Source organism: Saccostrea cucullata, unplaced genomic scaffold (assembly GCF_032062105.1).
Source record: "Saccostrea cucullata isolate Sc308-1 unplaced genomic scaffold, CSIRO_AGI_Scuc_v1 ctg10, whole genome shotgun sequence".
Lineage (NCBI taxonomy): Eukaryota > Metazoa > Mollusca > Bivalvia > Ostreida > Ostreidae > Saccostrea > Saccostrea cuccullata.
The window spans coordinates 730890-758070 of NW_026938566.1; the positions used below are offsets into that span (position 1 = coordinate 730890).

The 27181-nt window shown below is 31.7% G+C and overlaps 2 protein-coding genes across 2 annotated transcripts in view; both read right to left on the reverse strand.

Annotated features, from left to right (window-relative positions):
* The window catches only part of LOC134250646 (anaphase-promoting complex subunit 1-like), a 34311-nt gene extending 29125 nt beyond the window's left edge, over positions 1 to 5186 (reverse strand). Inside the window, 6 exon segments of the mRNA XM_062732998.1 lie at positions 109 to 188; positions 668 to 762; positions 2272 to 2344; positions 2830 to 3000; positions 3337 to 3534; positions 5082 to 5186. Coding sequence (XP_062588982.1) covers positions 109 to 188; positions 668 to 762; positions 2272 to 2344; positions 2830 to 3000; positions 3337 to 3501 — 584 coding nt within the window. The 5' untranslated portion in view covers positions 3502 to 3534; positions 5082 to 5186.
* A 5011-nt stretch (positions 5187 to 10197) lies between these two features.
* LOC134250647 (homeobox protein MSX-2-like) lies at positions 10198 to 26885 on the reverse strand. Its single transcript, XM_062732999.1, has 3 exons — positions 26570 to 26885; positions 22397 to 22566; positions 10198 to 10613 (listed from the first exon to the last, which is right to left on the reverse strand). Exons 1-3 carry the CDS (start codon positions 26883 to 26885, stop codon positions 10407 to 10409), a joined length of 693 nt encoding a protein of 230 aa, XP_062588983.1. The 3' UTR covers positions 10198 to 10406.
* Positions 26886 to 27181: the final 296 nt, after the last annotated feature.

A 27181-nucleotide genomic window follows, 5' to 3' on the forward strand; every position in this document is an offset into this window, starting at 1 on the left:
TCTAAATTCAATTAAATTACTGGATTACTTTGTTTTGACTGGATTTAATTTTATTTTTAAACATAAAAAAACTGAGATTTTTTCAGTCAGCAATACAGCGCTACTTACCGTTTAGCATTACTTGACTCTGCTACTGACACCGTTCTTTCAAAGAGGAGGCCATTCTTCATCTTCCAAACATTAGCAATCTAAATCATTACAAAAGCAATGGCAACACTGATTATCATAATTATAAACTATTGCACAGAATTATGCTTTTTGATGTACTCTAATAGTGTACATGTACCAAGAGTTAGAGAGGCATTGAAAGAAATTATTACAAGTAAATTGTGTTTAGTTGCTATGACAACATAATCAAAATTGAAAATTGAAATTATGTCCCTTGGTGTATTTTACTTGCTTAACAAATTTTATTTGAATTCTAGAAAAAATTTGCTGAAGAGCAGCATTTATAAATGGATTTTATAGATTCTCAATGTATAGAAATCATGGAAGGACTGAAATCTAAAACTGATCAAAGTTTGCACCTATAGCGCTGTACACAAATGCTTCAGGTGAGCTAAAGTACCCATTAAACTTCCCGAAAAAAACTCCTTTGTCCAAATTAATCAAGTGTTTGTCTGACAATCACCAAAACTATATATTTATCAAAACAAATTGATCTCACCTGAAATGGCAGTGCCATGGAGTATTCCTCTCCTGTTTCACAGAAACAGCTTACACAGCCCATCTCCACCACACAGATTCCTGACTGAAGCTCCCCTACAAATAAAAGATGGACCATGCATACTGTACAATGAATTCTAAACTTGCAAATTGCATTCCATAAAAGATTTCAAGATCACGAACACCAAAGGAATGAAACAATGAAGGAAACATAGATTACTTATTCTCTTCCTTATTTTCTACTTAGTTGTTATGTACAAAAACTGTTAATCTCCAGAGAAACTTTGAAAATATTCAAAAGATGACAAAGAATACATGCCTGTTAAACACCCAATTTTATGTTAACGCCCCCAAAATCTACCTGATTCAAGATCAATAATTTACCGCCTGTCAATCATTAAAAAAACAATAGCTTCTGATTTGATTGACAGGTCAGCTACCGATAGTCTGAGTTTATGTCCTTCGAAAACGATTGCCTGGTCACGCGTCAAACACTTTTATGTAGCCGCATGTATACACGGGGGTTAAAAAAAGAATCTTGGTAAAATTTTATTTTAAAAACAATTGAGAGTAGATAATTAAAACATGACTTCATAAAATATTTGCTTTTAATCTCAACGGCTATATTGTATTTTAGGCGATATGTCGTCCAAATATCTGCTCTGTAGAATTTAGACCAGTCCGTGCACAGAAACGCTAATTGCCGATTAAAATTGAAATATGATAAATAAGAAAAGATATTTAGCACAAACGGCACGGATAAAAAAAAAAAAGCATTTATCCTATGTTTTATCTATGTATATATGAATACAATCTATACCATGTTCCGTTGTAAAGTTCTGAAATGAAAATAGCTAGGAGTTTTGAGATTGTAACTTTTAGTTCGAATTTCCTTACATCTGTCAATATCCAATATTCGAAATTAAAAAGTGTATATATACAGCCAAATATCAATTCTTAAAAGTATAAAAGAAATCTTGCAAACAATAAAAAACTTAAACACACGAACACCCGGAAATGGGGAATATTTTCGACACTATTGTTGATCAGAACGAAGGCAATATTTCTATCGTAGTTACATTGTATATGTTCACACGAGGATAGGCCTACCTATGAATGGAATATTTTATTATATTATTTTTATTAAAATTTGATATTTACACAAGTTTAATTTAAAAAGATATGTTTACTTTGTAGTTTTACTCTGTGTTCTTTTCTTTAATTTGTCATTTTTTTTTTTTTAAATATAAAAACGATATTTCTGTATATAATTTTTTTCTTCATTATATATCACTGAAAGTATTTATAAAAATTTTTTTTATTGAAATATTTCAATTATTTCAAGTAGTTTCACTCAAATTTAGACACGAAACACGGAATATTGACCCTGATCACCGAACAGACTTCCTGTGTAATGCTACGTGTATAAAATTTTTATTATTGGGGGTCTCCAGGTAAATAACACCACTGTTACCTAGACCACTCCCCCTCCTCAGGTAACCGTACGGTAAAAAAATTGGGTCTTTAATAAAGGAACCTTACTACAATAAGTCACTTGAGTGACTTCATTGTATAGCCCTAACAACAGAGCAGTAAAATTCTTACCCTCAATATCCAAGGAATTAGGGGGATCTGGAATTGTCTCTGTATTTGGTAAAATGAAATCAAACCAAAGTGCCTGTAAAATGATAAAGTAATGATATTCATTAAATATTTTAAAAGTAGAGTGTACATGTATATTATAAACTGCATCATTTCTTTTTTAGTTTCATTTTCTCAATTATCAATTTGTACCATGTTTAATTCAAGCCAGACCAAAAGATCTAATGTGGTACAAAATGAAGATTTGTTATATATGAATGCATGCTTTGATAAATTTGTCATTTTTCAATGAATACTTCTACTAATCCGTAAAGCCTTCGACACCTGAAACATGTCTTCCATGCACGTACTTGAACAGCCAAATACATCTCAAAAGTGATGATCATTGATATAGTAACAGAAAGTCTGAAGGATTCAGGATATTTTACCAATACTTAAAGCTTCTATAATCCAGCAGAACTAAGATTTGTAAGCACCAAATTGTTATAAACAAGAAACCTAAACTACTACTATTTAGCTTATATAGTTTTCATTTAAGAAATTAAAGCATTTATTCCTCACCTGTAGAACAGGTGTGTCCATGGTGAAGGATTTGAGGATATGCTGCACTCCCCCGTGCCCCCCATGGCTCCAGATGACCGTGTTTCCACTCACATACAGTTCCTCATCACAGGTGTCATGGTCAGACGGACAAGATTTATGCTGCCTTTTGAATGACCACTGTTCTTTTGGCTGCAAAATGACAAAAATATAGCCTTATTTAGCAAGAATTATACATGTATTAGAAAAAAAATCAAAATTACCATAGCAATAAAAATATTCAATCAACATAACATTCAAATTAATTAATATGTTCAAAATATTAGCAGACTGTGCAAAAATAAGTCTCTTATTTGGAAGGGGGGGCAAAAAAATGCTTTTACCATATTTAATTCTTTTGATTGACTGAAATCTAAATAATAAGTGCTACTTCATAACATATATAAACACAATGAAGATGCATTAACTTTAAGTCATAGATATACATGCATGTACAATAGTGTTAATACTTAATGAAAACAAACTCACCTTTTTAGAATCTGTGATGGAAATATCTCGGAATGACTTGACCAAGGGCACTCCTTGTTCTGTACATACATGATTCTGTACTTGAAGTTGAAATATTCCTGGATGTTTTTCGATATAGTTTCTTCCAAATGGTACAAATTCCTGTGTTTCACAGGCTGATATCATATCCTCAATCTCCAGGGTGTCGGTTAATCAGTCCTTAAAAACAAAAAGAGTGAGAATGACATTAACTTTTAGATTCACTTGCTCTTTGGGCAAATGATCTAGAGTTTTGTCTTGTCCTAATGCAAAAACCTGATGCCTAAAATTATGAAAGAAGAAATAGTTTTGTTTTTACTTGTTAATCTTCCCAAACTACTGCCAAAATGTAATTAATGTATGATCCACTCCAATTCTGTCCATGGTTGAATGAGAGGAGAAAATTTCATAGCTCATTAAAATATTGACCAATGTGAGTAAAGCATAGTTAAAATATATGAACTTAGACGCAACTTCTCAAATTGTTAGATTGAAATATGGTTCCAGGATGCTGCAAAATTGAAAAGGCAAGTGCAGGTAGAACATTAATTGTTAGAGAACCTTTTTTCAACAAAGTCCTTTGAATATGAACCAAATCAGTCTTACTTTTATGTAATATCATTTTCCATATCATTACAATACCATCACCAAATCTTTCAACGTCCTGGAGGCAGTTTTCTGTCTCACTTTCATTACAAAGCCTATGCACTCTTAAACTTATAACAGCTAGGCTTTCCGATAAACATTCTGAACTAGTAATTTAACCAAAATGTTCAGCGGCGTTGCTGTGCCCATACTCTATTGATCTGAGACATTTGTAGTCACTATTTGGGGTGTTGTGGGGTCAGAACAATGGCATGAACTTGAACAATCCTCTTGCAGATAATTCCAGCATTTCGTAGTCAACTGCAAATGGTTTTGTTAGATGTTCTGTGCAGTTCAGGGATAGGTAATGCTGTAGATGACATCTTCAGAAACCAACAAATGAAACTCAAGATAAAATTTTTTTTGAGTATTTTGCAAAATCAGGTCTTTTTGTGAGATTTGTAGAATAGCTGTACAGTTAACAATTGAGTTTAAAAATAATGTATTTTACTTCAATGAATCAAATCCATCCAAAAAAAAATTGTATGAAAAACTCTCTTATAATTTTCAGGGTATTGTTCCTACTATGCCTTTCTTCTTTTTTTTTTTTTTTTTTTTACATTTTCTTTCCATCCTTTTGAAATTTATTGTCCTTTATTTTTTTTACCTTTTAACCAGCTGTCACACAGTGCACCCTACTCGGACTCAGAGTACTCAGTTTAAGGGCAAGTAATACTGAGAGAAACAGATAGATAACAGGTTGAGGACTGTTTGGCCCTCTCTACCCTAATGAAAGCTTCTTTTTGAACCATATGACAAAACTATTTTATAAAAGAAGAAATAGAGTTAAAGTAGTTTGCCTTGGAATAAAAAGCACAAATCTCTAAATGGTAAGAAATTAAGAAAAACATTGAAGATGTTCATTTCAAAATCTTCGGACGGATCTCTCTATCTGGATATAAAACTATTATGTAGTGTACAGGTATAGTCTACAGCAGAGTAGAGCAGTGTAGAGTCGGGCCTTCTCTATAAATTCACCCTGTACAGTTGACTTCAGGGGAAAAAAAGATAAACTAATTATATCACAGAGCAAATAAACGTAATGAATATCAGATTATTATTTAAATGTACATATACCGTACCATTTGAGGAGAAAACCCCGATTATTTTCGTGCTGTGTGCTGTTTTCATCCAGCGCGCTTCCATCCAGTTTCGAATAATTGAACACCACACCCGATTGAAAATAAATTGCGGACTAGTGTGATCTGTCTTCAATTTGTCCTTCAAACAATTCATATGCCCATTTGCGAGAGAACAGACTTTTGTGTTTTTATTTCGAATATAAATCAAATTTTAGATCTGTAAAATTTACCAATATATATATATCCATCAAGCTCATTTAGACTACATGTTTATAATGTATAATTGTTATATTTCTTTATAGAGTACTCATTCCAATAAATATAATTATCATGAATTACAATGAAGGTAAATATTATATACTAGTAACTCTTTAAAAATTTATATGCAGCAAAGTTCCAAATAATTTCAAACAGTAAATTATATTGATTAATCATTTAAAAAAAATAGATCATACCTTTTGTCTCGTGGTTAAACATATAAAACACTGATTTAAAAAAAAAATTAAATCAGGGTTTGAACTTCCAAGTAATTTTGTTAAATGTTACATTTTGATAAATTCTTTAAATTCTTTATTTATTTATTTATTTATTTATTTATTTATTTATTTATTTATTTATTTATTTATTTATTTATTTATGAGTTATCGTATAGAGCCCCCCCCCCACACTTATCTTTAAATTGACTGTTATAATCAAATGGAAATTCTCCCCTCAAAGCAGAATTTAAAATAAAAAATCACAATTTATTTATGCATATGCACTAACAAATATATATAGATATAATTATTTTATTCTATACATGAGTAAAATTTTCAAGTCACATTTCATTTGAAACTGATTGATCTATTAAAATTCTGTATAAAGAACGATATAACTTATACCTAATAAAATGATTTTACAAAATGTATTTCATTTTAAAGTTTAAAAAATTGATAACAGAGAGAGAGAGAGATGTAATGGAACAGCAAGACATGTCGAAAATTTGCACCTTGAAAAGTAAGCGTCTTATTATATTGTGGATTCAGCTTGTTTAGTTGGGGTTTTCTTATTCATGCAGGAATATACCTTTATCACCTGCATTTGGGGTATATATCTCAAAGTTGATTCGTTACGCAATTTCAGCATGCTCTACTTATAAACAATTTCCAATACGAGGTCAGTTAATGACACACAAGTGAATGAAACAAGAATATCAGAAGTCTGGTTTAAACCTTTAAAGCCATCGTTTCGTATATTCTATATATGGTCGATACAATCACTTTGTCAGCAAATATAATCTATCATTTAGACAAATGCTGACTGACGATTTTCATACAAATTGTTAGGCCATTATTTACACACTGAATTGTCGACGTATTTTCCGTTATTTCCCGATTATTACATGGAGCACACAGCTGGCGTGACGGGTCGGCAGAGAATGCTCACTCCTTCATGGCACTTGATTGCACCTGTGATGTTTTAGAGGTCCGTGTTTGGCCTGCTCCCAAATTTGTATTGTTTAATTGACTTTTGAGCTTGAATACTGTTCGTTATCTCCATATATTTCTTTGGAAAAAGACGTTTACGGTAATCTAACAACAAAAGTTTATAATTATGTAACGACTTCACGTTTTCTATCGTCAATATCCCTTACTTATGAAGCAACAAACCTTTATCACATGAGAATGGAGTTTAAACATTTATCTCCCAGTTGATTCCATACGCAAGAGCATGCTGTACATACGAACAATTTCTAAAACAAGAGAATATTGACAAACAAGTCGATGAAACAAAGACACTAACAATGTCGTTTAAAGTCATCATTTTACATTGCAAGTTCAGTGATCTATACAATGATCTTGTAAGCAAATACAATCTATCATTATGTCGAATTAGATATAGGCCCTATACCTTAAAAGCTCGGTTGAACAGATACTGAGAAAATTGTTCGAATTCAACATTTTGAATTTTCAGTGGAACTTGTTTGGCAGTTCGATAGACAGACTACTAGTATCTTTTTTCTCTCTATCCAGCAGTGCAATAGTTTCCGAGTTCATTTTTATCCTGAAGGACAATGAAGGACCGAAAAGCGATTTTCCTCCCTGCCAAACAATATCCCTTCTTTCATTTTCCACATCAACTGTATCAATTTTTGGAATGAAACAAACAGTATTTTAAGCTCAAAAGTCCAACCAAACAATACAAATCAGGAGCAAAGGAAACACGGACCTCTAATACACTGGATCAGAGATGGGATCAGGTGCCATTGAGGAGTAAGCATCCCTTGCCGACCAGTCACATCCGCTGTGTGCTACTTGCCATGATCGGGAAATAACGAGAAAACCCGTCGACAGAGTTTCATCTTTCCTGTCTCAATGGTTCTTGAGAAGAAGATTTTTCCTATATATCCCTATGTAAAACTTTGATCGGCCATTTTGGCCCCACCCTATCCCGGGGGTCATGATTTGAACAAACTTGAATGTACACTACCTGAGGATGATTCCATATGAGTTTCATCTTTCCTGGCCAAGTGGTTCTTGAGGAGAAGATTTTTAAAGATTTTTCCTATATATTCCTATGTTAAACTTTGATCGGCCATTTTGGCCCCACCCTACCCCCGGGGGTCATGATTTGAACAAACTTGAATGTACACTACCTGAGGATGATTCCATATGAGTTTCATCTTTCCTGGCCAAGTGGTTTTTGAGGAGATGATTTTTAAAGATTTTTCCTATATATTCCTATGTAAAACTTTGATCGGCCATTTTGGCCCCACCCTACCCCCGGGGGTCATAATTTGAACAAATTTGAATCTACACTACCTGAGGATGATTCCACATGAGTTTCATCTTTCCTGGCCAAGTGGTTTTTGAGAAGGAGATTTTTAAAGATTTTTCCTATATAATCCTATGTAAAACTTTGATTGGTCATTTTGGACCCACCCTATCCCCGGGGGTCATGATTTGAACAAACTTGAATGTACACTACCTGAGGATGATTCCATATGAGTTTCATCTTTCCTGGCCAAGTGTTTTTTTGAGGAGAAGATTTTTAAAGTTTTTTCCTATATATTCCTATGTAAAACTTTGATCGGCCATTTTGGCCCCACCCTACCCCCAGGGGTCATGTTTTGAACAAACTAGAATCTACCCTACCTGAAGATGATTCCACATGAGTTTCATCTTTCCTGGCCAAGTGGTTCTTGAGAAGAAGATTTTTCCTATATATATTCCTATGTAAAACTTTGATCGGCCATTTTGGCCCCATCCTACCCCCGGGGTCATGCTTTGAACAAATTTGAATCTACACTATCTGAGGATGATTCCCTATGAGTTTCATCTTTCCTGGCCAAGTGGTTCTTGAAAAGAAGATTTTTTAAAAATGCCATTAATTTTTCTCTAGTTCATAATTATCTCCCCTTGGAAAAGGGCGTGGCCCTTCATTTGAACAAATTTGAATCCCCTTTACCCAAGGATACTTTGTAGCAAGTTTGGTGGAAATTGGCCCAGTGGTTTTGAGAAGAAGATGAAAATGTGAAAAGTTTCAAAATCAGAAAAGCCCACTTGAGCCTTTGGCTCAGGTGAGCTAAAAATGTACATTTAAAACCCATCCTTTTAATTTTAGAGAAGGTTGTTACTTTTTTTTCGAAAAGGGGAATGTCAAAGCCTCTGCGTCACTGTGTCACTTTATATTTAGGTTCGAATAAATTTTACATATTGTAATTGTATGTATTTAATCATTTATAAATTGTATGTAAACTTCTTTTACTTAGGCAGCAATATACACGTACCTGTTCCTTCAACACTTGCACATGTTGTTTGTATACCCAAGTATATCTTTCAGTTGATTCGATACGCGAGAACATGCTCTACGTATGGACATTTTATAAAACGAGGTAAATTATTGGCAAACAAGTTGCTGAAACAAGAATATATCAGCAGCAGTCTCGTTTAAAAACATCATTTCGCTAGTTCGTTAGTCGATTATTGGCAGACCTGTTTTTGAATTCACATAAAGCAGAATTTGTCCAAAATTTTATACGTGAAAATAAGAATACTGTGGCCTTCAACTCGACATTTAGATATATCGACGACGTATTGTCAATTAACAATGGTAATTTCAATTCTTATGTCGATACGATATATCCCGGTGAGCTTGAAATAAAAGATACCAAAGGGTCTGAAAAATCTTTTTCATATTTTGATATTTTACTTGAAAAAGACGTTAATGGTAATCTAACAACCAAGCTATATGATAAACGTGATTACTTTAACTTTACAATCGTCTTCTTCCCCTATTACTTATGCAGCAATATACTTTCATCACCTGCATACGAAGTTTACATATCCGTTGATTTAATACGCATCCGTTGATTTAATACGCAAGAGCCTGTTCTACGTATGAACAGTTTCTAAAACGAGGTAAATTATTGACAAACAAGTCGATGAAACGAGAATATCAGCAGTGTCGTTGAAAGTCATCGTTTCGTAAGTTTTGTGGCCGATACAATGACCTTGTCAGCAAATACAGTTTATCATTGAGACAAATGCTGACTAACGTTTTTCATACTTATATTGTTAGTCCATTATTTATACACTGAATGACGACGGATTTTTTCCCGTTTTTTCCAGATCATGACAAGGAGAACACGGCGGGAGTGACCGGTCGACAGGGGATGCTCACTCCTCCATAGCACCTGATCCCGCCTTTGATGTTTTGGAGGTCTGTGTTTGCTCTGCTCCTATCTAGAATTGTTTAATGGACTTTTGATCTTGGGTACTGTTCGTTATCTCCATCTGTTTCATCGATACAATGGCTTTGTCAGCAAATACAATTTATAATGAAGTCTAATGTCGTCTGACGTTTTTCATGCAAATTGTTAGGCCATTATTTACATATTGAATTGTCGACGGATTTTCCTGTAATTTCCCGATCAGTACAAGGAGCACAAGGCGGGTGTGACCGGTCAGCAGTGGATGCTCACTCCTCCATGGTACATGATCCCACGTTTGATGTTTTGGAGGTCCGTATTTGCTCTGCTCCAATTTTGTATTGTTTAATGAACTTTTGAGCTTGAATACCAAGTACTGATCGTTATCTCCATATATTTCATTTAGAACATGTGGAAGATATTGCAAACTATCTTTTCTTTTATTATTTCATAAGCAAAAATCATTAAGTAAGGTAAAACATAAACAAATAAATTGTTCAAATACATGTATAAAATCATAAAAAAAAGACTTCAAATTGTGAGGTAAAACATCAACACGAACAAAACATTTAGCACTTCCGTTTGTGGCATAAAACAGCTGTAAATATGCAAATGAATGACGATAGAAATCATTGCTAATTTGAGGTTGGGACCGGAGAAAATGCGGAGAAGTTGTTAGCTAGGGACTCCCCACACTGTAGCATATTTGAGTGTGATACAGGATACGACCATTCAGACGCCGCCATTGTCTCAGAAGCGGGGGCCTGTATGATTTGGTTTCTTTGAGATGCTTCGCGGTCCCGCCTTTCTCTCGCTCTCCTGTTCTGGAACCATATTTTAACCTTAAAAAGAAAGGGCTAAATATCAAAGAGTAACCAATAATATGCATAATTTAAGACAAGCATGAAAGTTTGTTGGTATCAAGTCAGTCGTCTAGATTTACTTCGTCTGTAGAGAACAGTTTAGTCCCCCATTTTACAGAGATACAGTTTGTTTTGTTCGAGTAATTTTCTAATTATAGTGGAAAAGTGTCAACAATGTGTTAGATAAATAAATTGCAAAATTAAAGCCAAATCAGGTGTTGAAATGCTATCCGGGCTTCTCTTCCAGTGTGCTAATTCAGCAGAGAGATATCCGTAAATGAGGCTTTATTGGACACCTTCTGCAGCAGCCCCTATTATTATTTTCCACCTCTTTTGCCACCTTGGTGGTTGAAATAGGAAAAGGGTGAGACAACAAGCCTATGTGACGTTTTTTTGCTGACAGTTTACATTATTAACTTGTTAAATGCTAATCATACATAACTTACACAACTTGTACCCTATAAGATATTAGTTGTATAATTTATTAATCTTGTTTTTAGAGGGGTGTCTTTTTCATTTTCCATTTTGCATTACCCAAGCTATTAAATAGTATAAATATCTGACACCTATTTGCAAGATGAATTACATATGTATGTCAAAATGCGAAAAAAGTATATCAACGGACTCCAAAAACTCTGTAGGTTTACATGCGTGACAATAAGTTGACGAGCAAGGATCAAATATTTTTAAGAGACTCTGATTTTGATATTTATAAATAATTGTACAAACTGAAATCTTGCATGTAAGGCACAATATATCAGTGAAAATGCGCATTATTTATGACAATATTCAATTCGATCTGCAACATAATTATATTGACTTGCAACTGATTTAATTTAGAAATTCTTCAAAATCATATGTTAGTTTTGAATATTTTTAATATTCCAAAGAACCAAAATGAATTTGAACTACGATATATATTGGATTCCGAAACTTCATAAGAATCCTTACAAAGATACATAGCGGATTCCAGTAAATGTTCATGCAAGCCTCTCTCTTTACTCCTCACTAAGGTATCAACAGTAGTGAAAGAGAAACTTCAAGAGTACTCTTAAACAAATTATTCAAGAAGTGGTGTAAATCAGATGTGGATATATACTTAAAATTCTAAGGAACTTTTGGACAATTTGAAATCACAAGATTTTACCAACATCAAGAGCTAAAACACTTACGACTTTTTAACTTTGTACACAACCATTCCCCAAGGTAAAATAAAGTCCAGGCTTTTTTATATCATTGACAGCTGTTTTTAGCTCACCTGAGCCGAAGGCTCAAGTGAGCTTTTCTGATCACATTTTGTCCGTCGTCCGTCCGTCTGTCTGTCCGTCCGTCCGTCCGTCCGTCTGTCCGTCTGTCTGTCTGTCTGTCTGTCTGTAAACTTTTCACATTTTCGACTTCTTCTCAAGAACCACTGGGCCAATTTTGAGCAAACTTGGTACAAAGCATCCTTGGGTAAAGGGGAATTTAAATTGTTAAAATGAAGGGACATATCCCCTCGCAAGGGGAGATAATCAAGAAAAGACAAAAATAGGGTGGGGTCATTAAAAAATCTTCTTCTCAAGAACCACTGGGCTAGTAAAGCTGAAACTTATGTGGAAGCATCCTGGGGTAGTGTAGATTCTAAATTGTTCAAATCATGACCCCCGGGGGAAGGGCGGGGCCACAATGGGGAATCAAAGTTTTATATAGAAATATATAGGAAAAATCTTTGAAAATCTTCTTCTCAAGAACCACTGGGCCAGAAAAGCTGAAACTTATATGGAAGCATCCTGGTATAGTGTAGATTCTAAATTGTTCAAATCATAACCCCCGGGGGAAGGGCGGGGCCACAATGGGGAATCAAAGTTTTACATAGAAATATATATAGGAAAAATCTTTGAAAATCTTCTTCTCAAGAACCACTGGGCCAGAAAAGCTGAAACTTATGTGGAAGCATCCTGGTATAATGTAGATTCTAAATTGTTCAAATAATGACCCCCGGGGGATGGGTGGGGCCACAATGGGGAATCAAAGTTTTATATAGAAATATATAGGAAAAATCTTTGAAAATCTTCTTCTCAAGAACCACTGGGCCAGAAAAGCTGAAACTTATGTGGAAGCATCCTGGTATAGTGTAGATTCTAAATTGTTCAAATCATGACCCCCAGGGGAAGGGCAGGGCCACAATGGGGAATCAAAGTTTTACATAGAAATATATAGGAAAAATCTTTGAAAATCTTCTTCTCAAGAACCACTGGGCCAGTAAAGCTGAAACTTATGTGGAAGCATCCTGGTATAATGTAGATTCTAAATTGTTCAAATAATGACACCCGGGGGAAGGGCGGGGCCACAATGGGGAATCAAAGTTTTATATAGAAATATATAGGAAAAATCTTTGAAAATTTTCTTCTCAAGAACCACTGGGCCAGAAAAAGTGAAGCTTATGTGGAAGCATTCTGGGGTAGTGTAAATTCTAAATTGTAGGAATCATGACCCCCCGGGGGAAGGGCGGGGCCATTATAGGGAATCAAAGTTTTACATAGAAATATATAGGAAAAATCTTTGAAAATCTTCTTCTCAGGAACCACTGGGCCAAAAAAGCTGAAACATATGTGCCCATGGAAGGATCTTGGGGTAGTGTAGATTTCAAAATGTCTAAATTATGATCAGTGGGGTAGGATGGGGATGCATTATGTATAACAAGGGTGAAATCTGGTAAAGAACAGAATGGTCAAAGCTTCTCAGGTGAGCGATGTGGCCCATGGGCCTCTTGTTTAAATGAAAATGGAACTCGTAGATTTACTAATCGTGTTACTGGTCATTCGCAAAATTATTTTGTTGAAAAACATTGTGAATGTACACACAAGTACTCTGACGTTGACAACAAAAAGATGCTTGAGTTTCTGATTGACAATATCTAAGTCAGTTTTGGAGAACAGGTCTTTCAACAATTTATTTGAATTTCTATGGTTACAAATTGCACCCCATTACTAGCAGACCTATTTTTGCATTGATATGAAGCTGATCATGTAAATGAAGAAATACGTCATGAAATCAATCTTCTACACTGTAATTGGTTCCAAGTTTTTTTCCTTGGGAGAAACAAACTGTCAGTTCTAATATAAGTGACGTAATTTTGCCAAAGGTTTGTGAAAAAATATAAATAAAATAACAAAAAGAAATTTAAATGAGCGTCAAGCCCTGCAACCTCATGATACTAGTAGTCATCCAAATAAGATATAAATTTGCTTATTTAAAACTTCTCTTGATAAATGACGATACTCTAGTTTACCTGTGTATTAATTTAATAAAAATTCAGATATTTTTTTAAGGGGGGGGGTGAATTTTTAAGAAAGAATTTTAGAATTATAATGTTGTAATTGAGTTATAGATACATAAACCTATCACACAACACAGTGCATTTTTAAAACTGACATTGATTTTGTTTAAGATTTACTGTATCATTTTATGGTTAGAAGAACTTTGTCTGCACCTTGTTTAGATAAAGATAGCTCAATTATATAGTGGATATTTATGATAAAAGACCACCTATGGTGTTGATCATGACCCAAACTACCGCCATTCACGTCGACATTTGTGGGGAAATGCCTGTTGAAGATGGAACCATTGAATTACAGGAATGACAGGGCTTGGACTTATCATTAAAACTATTTACTGACATTTAAATCGTTTAATATTCTGGTTTAGTAACATTAATGAATAAGCAGGAATCGCGCTGCAATAAAATTTAAAGGAGGAAAAGTGTCACAGAAGGTGATTTTTTTTTTACAAAAGTCACAAAATTAAAGATTAGAAGTTGGTTACCATTGTCTTTCGAAGAGATTCCTGACTGGATGTACGTATGCAATTTTATTGATAAACCTCGAAATTTTATCATAAACAAGTTGTTTTCTCTCCCCCAAGACACTGACCAGACACATACCCTTTATACCCTATTATTATATCTAAGGAGATGACTACCTAAGTTTTTTGGAAATTGTGTCCTTTCCCTTTGACATTTTGTTAATAACGTATGTTCAAAGCAAAAAAAAAAAAAAACAAAAAAAAACAAAAAAAAAAAACAAAAACAAAACAAAAAAAAAACAAAAACAAAAAAAAACCCAAGAAAACAAAAAACAGACAAAAAAAAAAAAAAACAAAAAAAAAAAAACAACTACATACTTAATTTATTATAATACTGTTGGTTACTGATTTTTATTACTTTTGTAAATTAAAATAAGACATGATACTGTACTTATTTTATTTTTTTTCATATAAAAATCAGTAAATGACGATAAGTCTGAGATGCTTTACAGATGGCAAAGTTACGACACATATTGACAGTCCGACTTTTAGAGAATCTGACTTTGATCCATTCAACGGTGACTATGTTCTTTTTTTATCAAAAGAGGGCCTTCTTAACAAAAATGTAACATTTCATTCCCCTTTGGCGTTGGGTACTTTGCACCTTGAAAACATTTTGATAGAAGCTTTCTTTAAACGCCTGTTTTATGGAACGTAAAATAAACATTCAGATTATTGTATCTATCTTCAAATTTTTTTAACCATCTTCAAATATTAGAACCTATTTTTAAATTTATTCAATAAGGGAATAAGATGTTATTCACTTAAACTTATCTTTATTTCATTTGAAGACATGATTAACTTGAAGATTGCTGTAATAGAATTGAAAATAGGTAAAAATGAAATTTATGGAGATAACAAACAATATTTAAGCTCAAAAGTTCATTTCAAACAATATAATTCAGGAGCAGAGCAAATACGGACCTCTAAAAAAGGTGGGATTAGGTGCCATGGAGGAGTGAGCATCCCCTGTCGTGTGCTTGTACTCCTTGTTATTATCGGGAAATAAAAGAAACAAATGTCGAAAATTCAGTATGTAAATAATGGCCTACCCAATTAGTATGAAAAACGTCAGTCAGCATTTGACTTAATGATAGATTGTATTTGCTGACAAGGGCATTGTATCGACCATGTAGAAATTACAAAATTATAAACGGCTGTAACGAAACTGATTGATGTATACTTTGTTCATAAACGTCAGCTTCTGTCAATGATTTACCTCGTTTTAGAAATTATTCATATGTAGAGCATGCTCTCAACTGAGAGATCTATATGTAGATAAGGTTATATTGCTGCATAAGTAAGGGTAGTTGACAATTGAAAAGTTTAGGTCATCACGTCTATCTTTAATTTTTGTTATTTAGTTAGCGTCGTTTTCTAGTAAAATATCAAACAGATTCTTTGGTTTCTTTCATTTCAAGCTCAGCTGTATGTATCGTACTGACATATGAATGGAAATAACCAATGTTAATCGACAATACGTCTTTGATATATCTAAATGTCGAGTTGAAATCACAAGAAGTGTTTTCTTCTTTTCTCAAAAATATAAAGAACAAATTCTGCTTCATGTGAATGCATAAATAGTTAACACCAAGAAATTAACATACTAGTAAGCATAATTAAAAGATACGGGCAATATTGAATTGATCCTATGTATACTTTATTTGTATACGTTTTCATATCTTTTGTGAAAATGATTTAATTTATCCATATTTAATTCCATTGAATGTATCGTCAACTGGTTTAAAGATATATATAATTCTGTTAACCTTATTAATGGAATTAAACCTGACTGTAATGGAATTAAAAATAAGTGTAATTTATTTAAACCCAGGTTGAACTATTCTAAGATAGTTGACTTTTTTTTAATGCTTTCGATCTTTTATTTATTCAGGCATCTTAATTTCAACTTTGCCTTTATTTAATTCATTTGAATATGAGCCAAATTAATTGAAGATAAGTTGCAAATATTTTTGATACATGATATGTATATATTTGAAGTTTCTTTATATTTTAGTGAAATTTAAATTTATTCAATTTAAGATTCGTAAAGCTCGTGCATCATTTACAAAAGACATTGGTACAATGTATACTAAGAAAAGATTCAAATAATCGAAGCTTGCTGTCAAATGCCTGAGAATTTTCTAATTATACCTGAAATATAATATGGTTTAAATTAAAAAATTGCTCCCTGTTCGTGATAAAGTTTTCCCGTGATTCTGTGATGTACCATTTTATACCTTGTGGTACAATTAATTTCTTTATAGTATTGTCTCTGAAATACTAATAGTAAAGCGTATCATTAAAATGAATAAAATGACAAGGGAATATATAATAGGGTTTGATATCCTTGCTTTTCTGACAAAACACGATACACGGCAATTAAAGACAGAATCAAGGCGTTATATGATTTTTGCCGACACGTTCACCAAACAGTAACCTTATCATATTTGCAATTTAACGAAGAAATATAAACCCGAAGAATGATGTTTATATCCTTTTTATGACATATCGTAAATGAGATTCAATGAAAGATTTTCAATTTTCTTTTGAATATCAGACTTCGTTCAAATTGAGCTGTTTGCGTCTCGTCTCTTTTAAATCAAGGAGTCTTTCCCGCGAGTTTTATTTCTATGTTTTTATATTTATTTATTTTTTTTACAGTTTTCTTTAAGACGGGGAGAAATAGCGACATATATTTAAATATAATTATTGAATTCCTCTAAGTGTGGATATAGTTGTTAAAACGTGCGATATTTTCTGTTTTGTAAATTTGTTTAAAAATCCCAAAAAAGTAATCCTTTTTATTCTTAATAATAGAAACCACTGTTCTAAGCATTTGCGATTGAAAAAAACATGCTCGTGCACTTCACCATTCTATCGAGCAAAAGCAACATTAGACGTTCATATGTAAATTACAACAATTTTTCCATTATAAGCTTTAAGATACCTAAAAAGTCGATTTTTCGTAAAATTAAGAAAGAGAGTAGGCTACATCAAGAATGGCTATCCAGTAATTAAATTCCAAATTAACGATCAATTCACACAGCTATATCATGAAAAAGAAAATCGTAATAAGAAACATAATATGAGTTGCAGCTTGATTCACGTTGCCATAAATATTAAAATTTATAATAAAACTGTCCGTGTTTTTGTTTCAAGAGTGGTAATGCAGACCCGAGTTGTCGACATCTTACCAATTTTCTACCATGCTGATGTAAATATGAAGCTATTACTTTGCTTGTAAGACATATAGATTAATGGACAAAGCTTTCGTTCTAATTTATTTCTCTAATAATGCAAGAAGCTTTTAACAAATGTGCTTGTGTTACTACACTTCCAGCAGTCTTGTGTTTGATGCATCAGAATAAATAAACCAAACAAGAGTTCTTGTTAGAGTAAAGGGCTTAATATTCGGTAAAACTGAGATATATCTTTGTGATACAATAGTTAAAACTCTCATAGACAAATAAAAGAGTTATTTTATGTCAGAACAAAAGTACAGTTTTTCAAATTATCATACGCGTCTAAGAAGTGAACACGGTGAGGAAAAGTATTTTACAATTTTAATGTTTGTATCTTAAAGTAACCTAGTGCGTGCTTCTTTCATTTTGCTATAACCTTTCATTTATGTGAATTGAAATTTAAAGTAATCAAAATTCCTTTCTAGAATCCATTAATTAGAATAGCCAACTTTTAAAATACAAGATAGTATGAAGATGTTCAATTTTATTCATTACTTTATTAAAATTACATATTTATGTAATTCCTATGAGTTGGGTTGCTCATAAAATTCTAAATTATTTTACTAAATGTAAATCTTATACTATAAGCCGAAATTTAACTATTATTGTCAAATATTTTTCCATGTGTAAGTAAAATGGAATTCATCTGAATAAACTAATTAATAAAAGAAATAAATGAAAATTAATATTTACTTTATTTATTCAAAATGTTTGTTGTTGTCTAAGAAACATTGTTTTCATCCTCTAGCATTCACTGACTTACCAAACTTAAAACAATATCTCATATAAAAGAAATCTACTTTTGAACTTTAACTGTGTACAAATTAGATTTTAGATATTCCTTATTAACGTGTCAAAGGATATAAACATTTTCTTCAATACCAAAACCTAAATGATGTCTTTAATATTGAAATAATATGAAGATAACGAGAGATATTCAAACTGAAAAGTCCTTTAAACAGTACAAATTTGGAGCAGAGCAATCAGGGACCTCCAAAATATCAGAGGTGAAATCAGGATTAAATAATATGAATTTAATATAGATTTGAAAACGTTTGGAATTATAAACATACATGCACATGTTGATGAAGAAACTTTTAATTTTTTCTTTCGTAAATACATGCAAATTTTAATAATGAATGGACGTTTTTGTAATGGCAATGATGAGTTAAAATCATTCAACAAATTAATATTCATCAATATTTTCTTCAAAAATATAACCATTTTTTCATCATCAAATTAATAAATTACCGAATTCTAAAATATTGACGGACGCTTAAAACCCAAAGGACGTTCAAAATAAAATCAATTAAATTTTGAATGAAATTTAATACTGGCACAAAATCCTCATTCATTTATAAGTTCCAATTTTTTATCTTAGAATTTATTTTTTATTATTATGATACTGTCATATCTTTTTCAACAAAAATGTCTCAACCATTGGTCATGTTGTAAATTTGGAATTTACCGAGTGGCAGAAATACAAAATTTACATGTTGCCACCGGTAAATTCAAAACATGATGTAAATTTTGAATTTACCGAGTGGCAGTAAATACAAAATTTACATGTTGTTAATTTTGTATTTACTGCCACCCAGTATATTCAAAATTTACAACATGACACCTTGATGCACAGTGTAAAATCAAAAGACTCAACCCAATGTCATTCACTCAAAAGAGAAAAATATATTATTAAACACTTTGCAACTTATGTTGTTGAATTTAATTTTTCTTCCAACAAAAATATTCAAAACTTATAACATGAAACTACCATGTGGTAAATTTTGAATTTACAGAGTGGCAGCAAATTCAAAATTTACACTTTAATTCTCACATTTAATTTACAAATACAATATAGATACATAATTATACATTGATTCTTTAAAATATTTATTTTTTATATAAGAGTTTGAAATTTTATTTATAAAAGGCTTATGAAAAAGTGTAAAAAATAAATAAATAAATAAATAAGTTTTTCTGCTCCAAATATAGTTAGAATTGTGCTTGCTTTTTAGCATTTTTTATGACAGGTAATAAAAATTCTTAAAAGTAAGTAAAATCATAGGCATATAGAATTTATCATGTTTGAAATCATATTCATAAGTAATATGGAGAAAACATATTAATAAACCGTTTTTTAAACAAAAATATGAGTGCTCTGCATAAAAAAATACCGAATTAAAAGAAGGTTTCCACTTTCAAAAACATAACAAAACAAAACCAAAAAAAAAAAAAAAAACAAAAAATAACAACAAACAAACAAAAACAAAAAAAAAACAAAACAAAACAAAAAAAAAAACAAACAAAACAAAACAGTCCAACTCTTCCAAATTTTTGTCTATAAAGTTAAAAAAAAGAATTGTGACCATACTTCTAGAAAAGCATTTTCCTGAATATTATTTTTTTTTACATTTATATATATATTTATTTCTATTGTGATTTCTCTCAATCATATCCCGCCTCCCTAAAGAAATAGGATTGAAAATGACTTAATATCTACTTGTGTTCAAAATTTTAGATTTGAAGAAAAAGAATCAAAATTGTTACCGAGTCTCAAAACGACCAGTTTAAATAGAGATTTTATTTACTATCAAAGTTTTCAAAAGCGGGAAAAATAATTTTTCGAGTATAGTTTTTCCTTGGGATATGCTTTCTAAGATCTTAAACCTGCTGTATAATTATTCATGTAGAGTCCTAACACTAGGAAGCCTCGTGATATACATTAGAAATATTTTGAGAAGTAAAAAATTATCAAGATGCCTGCTTAGATTTAAATATGTATTTATCTACATATCATCAATAAATATTATTAGCATATTTGAATGTTCTCAAGTTATAATAAAAAGCTTAAAATATGAGAAAAGAATTGACATAAAAATTAGTTTTAGCGTTCCGCTATGAGCGCGTCGATTGCCGTAGAAGGAAATTTTATGATGATCAGATGAAGTTAATCTAGTGCAGCCAATCACAAGAAATTTAAGGGTGTAAATATTATCAAAATCAATTGTTTAAAACAAATAATAACAAAACTAATGCATCTATTTTAACTGTGCTTTGCCGTAAAGTACTTTTTGAATGAATATGACTTCTTTATGTTGGATTCATTACAAGTTAACTCTGTATGCATGCTGTTTTAAATTATTCTCATTTTGTTTATACAATTGCAAAGAGTCTTGTTGAAGAAATTTTCCAAAATAATATGTCAGTTTTGAAAATTTTTAAATATTCCGGACAATCAAAACGAATTTGATGGCTTTTGAAACTGCATAAAAATCTTTACAATGATTCATTGCGGGATCGGTAGTGTTCTGCTTCTTACTTTTCTGCTCACTAAATATCAAAAAACAGTGAAGGGGAAACTTCAGGATTACTGTACTACAATATATTCGAGAAGTTGTGTAAATCAGATTTTACTAAAATCAGTACCATAAAACCGACGTTTCAACGCTATACATGTATACAATCATTCCCCGCAATAAACTAAAGTCCAGTCTCTTTGACATCATTGACAGCTGCTTTTTCAGTATAAATGGATCTCGTTAATTTACTTATCTTGTCAAAGGTCATTTGCAAAAGTATTTTTTGATAAAATAAAAAATCACAAATACGTTCACTGTGACATTAAAATATTGCTTGAGTTTCTGAATTACAATATGTGGTTCTTGGATACCTGGTCTCCCAACAGTCTTTTGGACTTCTTTTGGGTACCAATTATTTGCAGATATAGTTTTGTATTTATAGGAAGCAGAATTTATTCAAAATGAGAAACACTTGCTGTAGCCATCAACTCGACATTAAAATAAATCGACGAAGTATTTTCAATTAATAGTCATTTTCATTCACATGTTGACAGGATATATCCCAGCGAGCTTGAAATTAAAGAAACCAAATATTCTGAACATCTGTTTCCTACTTTGATATTTTACTAGAAAAAGACGTTAATAGTAACCTTAAAACACAGCAGTATGATAAATGTCATGACAATTTTTCCTTTCTTTTGTACCAACATATCTTTATCATTTGCATACGGTAATATATATCTCCCGGATGATTCAATACGCAAAGGCAATTTCTAAAACGAGGTAAGTTGTTGACCAACTAGTTGATGATACAAGAATATCAACAGTTTCGTTTGAAGGCATCACTCCTATGGTTGATAAATTGACCATACCAGGAAATATAAACTATCATTAAGTCAATGCTGACTGACGTTTTCCATACTGATTGTTAGCTACTACATGTATTTACACACTGCATTGTCAACGGATTTTTTCGGTTATTTCCCGATCATGACAAGGGGCATACGGTAGGTAGAGGATTCTTACTCACCTATGGCACCTGGTCCCATCTTTGATGTTTTACTTGTACTTGTACTTGTTTGTTCTGCTTTAAATTTGTATCGATTGAATAACCTTTTTAGCTTGAGTGGACATTTAAACTCGTTATCTCAGTATTCAGTATGTCAGATATATATTGAAGTACCATGGTAAGCTAAACATACTAAGCTGATGACTTTTAACCCAGATCTATTTTGGATATGATTTAAATAGTAACCATGTAGATAAACCTATAGATTATACTTACCTGTATACTAGTATATAAAAATATTTAGCATAAAATGAGGATTATTATTTTGTTATTTTTCGTGTGGAAATTGGGGATTGGTAAACTTACTCTGTTTTCCGTAAGACTAAGTACGGACGATAACTCGGCCACATCCATACTACTTAGATAGTGGGTCCTCCGGAACTTGTGCTCCAAAACTGCCACTTGGTGCTGGGTGAATGGCACACGAGGATTTCTTCCTAATTTTCTTTTTTTCACTCCATCTTTCTTTTTAAGACCTACGTACATGTTAAACCTTTATACATTAGCTAAACAATACGTAAGAATTAAATTTTAACAAGGAAAAAAAAAGAAAATAATAAAAATTGCTTTTTTCTTTCAAGAAAAATGTAACAAACATATTGCATTGATGTGTAATGTGAAGAAAGAAAACTGAACTCTTCTAATAAAGAGGTCCAGTTGCCGTTTTTTATATTGATTGATTCTGCTTTCCTCCTCAGTTTGCAACTCCGCGTTTACTGTGTCATGATTAGGAATTGGGCATCAACTGAAGTAAAAAGCACTTTTCACACCCTCCCATCTGTCAAATTTAAGTTAATTTTCAGGTATGGCAAAGATTTGTACAGACTCATCTGATATACCTCCTTAAGATATTTTCTAGTGTAATTTGTTGCTGATAAAGAACACAATAGATTCCCGGGAAGTTTAATGGCTATGATGATACACTGGGATACGAGATCTCTTTATCTAATTAGTTAGTGATTTGCCTCGGGAAATTAATATTCCAGGTAGATCCCCTCAAGGAACATCATTTACCGGAGACAGAAAAATTAAAACATAAAAGAAGAAGAAATAATATTGTATTAACTGCGCGTAAAGACACAAATTAAAACATAACAGTTATTCATTAAATGTTTCATATAAAACAATTTATGACTTAATTTCCTCTGAAGGTAATACGAATTGAGCACAAAACGGAAGTCTGAGAACATATTAAAAGACTTTAGCATTTTGACTTTCTTGTGATCTGCTCGCACAGGTATATACTACGTTTTATATACTAATTGTTGGATGGATTCGTTAAAGGAAGAAGGCGTTTGACCATCAAAACTTAAAAGAAAAAAAAATATAATTTTGTTATCAAACCTTATACGTTGAGATATAGTACAGGTTAAAAAAAGCAAAGAGGCTTCGTTTTGTTCAGCTGATATACTAATATGCACACGTCATTCTGATCTATAATGATGGTTCCTAGTACTCTACATTTTTTGACCTTTTCATCAATAAACTTTTCTATTTTGTATTGTTTTATGGACTTTTGATATTGAAAACTGTTCGTTATATCCATATATTTTCATTTGATTAAAAAAAAACCAACTCATTCTTGTGTGACTTTTAAGTGCCCATTAGAAATCGTTTGAAACGATTTCGCAAAAATTAAACGTTCGACAAATTGGAATAGGAACTGGAGAAAAAAAACCACTAAATTAATTATGCTTTCTTCGCCAATTATTCACACTAAATAAATATAAATGAATAAAGAAATGTACTATACTAAACAAGACACGCAAACAAAAGATATGATGAATCTTGCAGTTAAAATACTATGCATGTTGCGATTGATTTTTCCACTTTCTGATACTGGTATTTAAAGTTGCTTCCCATTTTGCATAAATAACAGCCTTAAGTGAGCCTTTACCATGAATACGTTTTTTCGTTTTTTGAATTTTTAAGCAAACGTTTTTTTATTCAAACCCTCAAAACCATAAAATGAGAACAGACAAGTAAAATTTTTGATTTTGAATATCTTTAGTTCTTATCAATATATGTATATGAACAAAATACACAAAATAATATACATGTGAAAATTTTGTTACATTATCAAAATTATTTAAAGAATTATACTGATTTGAAATTTTGACCTATGCCTATTCTCAATTTATGGTCCTGAAGCTAGTACTTGAAAGTAAAGTATCAATCGTCACGTGGGTGTTAAAAATATAGATCATTGCAAAATTCTATATCTTATCTATTTTGGTAATAACTGATTATTTTCAAAATGTGCATTTAATTTGTACTTCAAACATGTAAGGTTCAGATGTTTTGAGCTTTCTAATTTTTTCCTGTGTTTTGGGAAATAATTTTGCCTTAAAAATTCGAATGTCGAAAGATTCAATTATGGTTTAAAACTTTTATGTCAGAATGCTTAAACTCTTCTCCCAACTTAAGTGAATTTTATTTACAATGCCTTCAAAAAATAGGAAAAAAAGTCTCAAATTAAAAGATTTATATTTAATTACGCACACCTTATGATTTTTTGTATATATCGGTTTGTATGCTCTTGTTGAAAAACTATATTTGCCTTTTCGATGATCTTCAATGTTTTTGGCTGGGCATAGAATTTATTTTAAGAATGGCTTTTAAAAGCATTTCATGGGGGAAGGAGATTGCAATATTTCAACAGTTATTTATCAATATATAAAAATATCAATTACATTCAATCCATGATCTACGGCACATAAATAATTAGCATTATCTAAAAATACCTGATACCTCTTATATTTCAGAGGTTCTTGTTTGCTCTAGATCTGCTCCGTAATTTGTATTGTTTAATGAACTTTTGAGCTTGAACACTGTTCGTTGTCTCCATCTATTGCATTGACTTGACAGAGAGATATACGTATAAATTTTACATGTAAAATTTAGCATTCAAAATGTTTATTGAACATGAAACTAGATATTTATTAAATATTAAAGAATTACCACTATTCACCAATGGATCTTTGAAGTGTATCTATGTTATGTTATACTTAACGAGTTTTACAGAATATGTGTCTCGGTCCAACTGAAACTTTTTTCATATTTTAAATATTTATTTATTTTTTGAAGAAAATTTCTTTGATGCATGTGCTAAAATAATTTATCGCTTGAGAGGTATGATAGAGAAAAATGTTCGTGGGTGGCTTTTGGGGGCTTTCTAAACTGATTATTGAAATTTAATACATTAGTGTCCAAATATAAAATGCGCCATGATCTTGACTTATCGTCATGTCATGAGCCAAAGGTCACGGGCAATAGTAAATCAAACTTTTCTAAGAAATTAAATGATAAAATACATGTAATTATGCCAAAAATTTATAAATAAACGTTAATGCAAGTTTAATTGTTAAAGCACATACAATTGTATTTTCCAGGCTGTTTTCATTGAAAGCCATTCTTATTCTATTTATAAGAATTATCATTAAAAAAAATAAATGATTTTTTGCCTATATTTCATATTGGTTCTGAGTCTAAATGCACAAATGAAAATACAAATTACGAATTGGGGGGGGGGGATAATGCATGAAAAAGTTTGTTTTAAACAAAAACTTAATAAATACCATGCATTTATATTTTACAATCAAAATAGCTACATGTATAAATTCTATTATTTAAATTTCTGTAACTTTATTTGGAAAATTAATCTATGTATGTAAGAAAATTTGCATTGAATCTCAATGTAGGATTAATTTGTGTTTACTAATTTCTGGCATTTGAGGCTTAATGTGTGAATATTTTGTCCATAAGTAGGCAAAATAAAGAAGACTGTAGCATTTCGGGTATCTTCTAAGAACATTTTAAATTTTATAATAGAGATATGTTATTGAAGTCTATATAACAAAATGAAGATATAGAATTTTAGATATGAAATGACTTTACTGAAGATTTATAATGAATTATTGAAAATTAGATCATGCTTTAACTTCAAATATTTTTGAATTGTATTTTGTCTTATCAAAACTTAAAAATTGAAAAATAAAATTATGGTTTGTGGCTCCTGAAAAAAATATTTTCAGATCATGAATTACAAACGATTACATTGATGACTAATGAGTCTTTTTTTCTCTAATAAAGCAAAACAACATTCCTTGAAAAAAAAAAGATTTAAAAATAATTTATACACATAGAATAACACAAAGAATATTGGAAAATTCTGCAAATGTTAAAATGAAAGCGTGTTATAGTATACCGGTATTTTACACATTATATTTGTCATCAAATTTTCAAAGCAAATTTCATTCTTTCATACATCGTATATTTGAAACTGTCGCCAATTAACAATTAAAATTCATCCAGTATATGTTCACAAAAGAAATTTCCAGAGTGAATCATTTTGAAAAAAAGAAGAAGATATACTATAAAACAATCAAATAATTGTAAATATTTCACAAGACATATTATATGATGACGTGTTATTAGGTTTTAACAGCAAACCGACAAAGACATACAAATAAAACTCACGCGGTAATTTGGGAGGCTTATATCTTGTGCACTGCAACCATGAAAATTGTCGGCCTGCTATGACCTCCTTTGTACTTTTGTTGTCTGGAGGTACCTCAGACACATCCTGAACATCTTCATCAGGACTTGGAGACGTCTTGTCCTTTAAAATATTTTCAATAGAAAACTTAACAGTTTCTCTTTTTGTTTGATCCTGTTTACATTCTGTCGGTTTATCTGTTTGTGTCTGGTTCAGTTGTCTTTCATTTGTAGAGGAAAATGGATGAAGCAGTGCCGCTAACTGGGTGGAATGGTGAGGAGGAGCGGGAAACCACATACCGAAATGACGCGGGTTGTTAGCATAAAGTGCATAATTGGACGCAAAGAAGGACGCTAGCATATCCATAGGAGTTACTGTACACTTTTACAATATATAAAACACGACAATCTGATTCTCAAGCGTTGACAGCTTACTAACATTAACCGGGTACATTTATAGCCGAAGAAGGCGTTCCTTCTACTGTATTGAAAAAGATGATTACCGGTGACTGGGCATGCGCTTCACGCGCGGTATAGTATCACCTCTAATTTAACGGAGATTAATAAACAATGCAATGACATTAACAACAAACA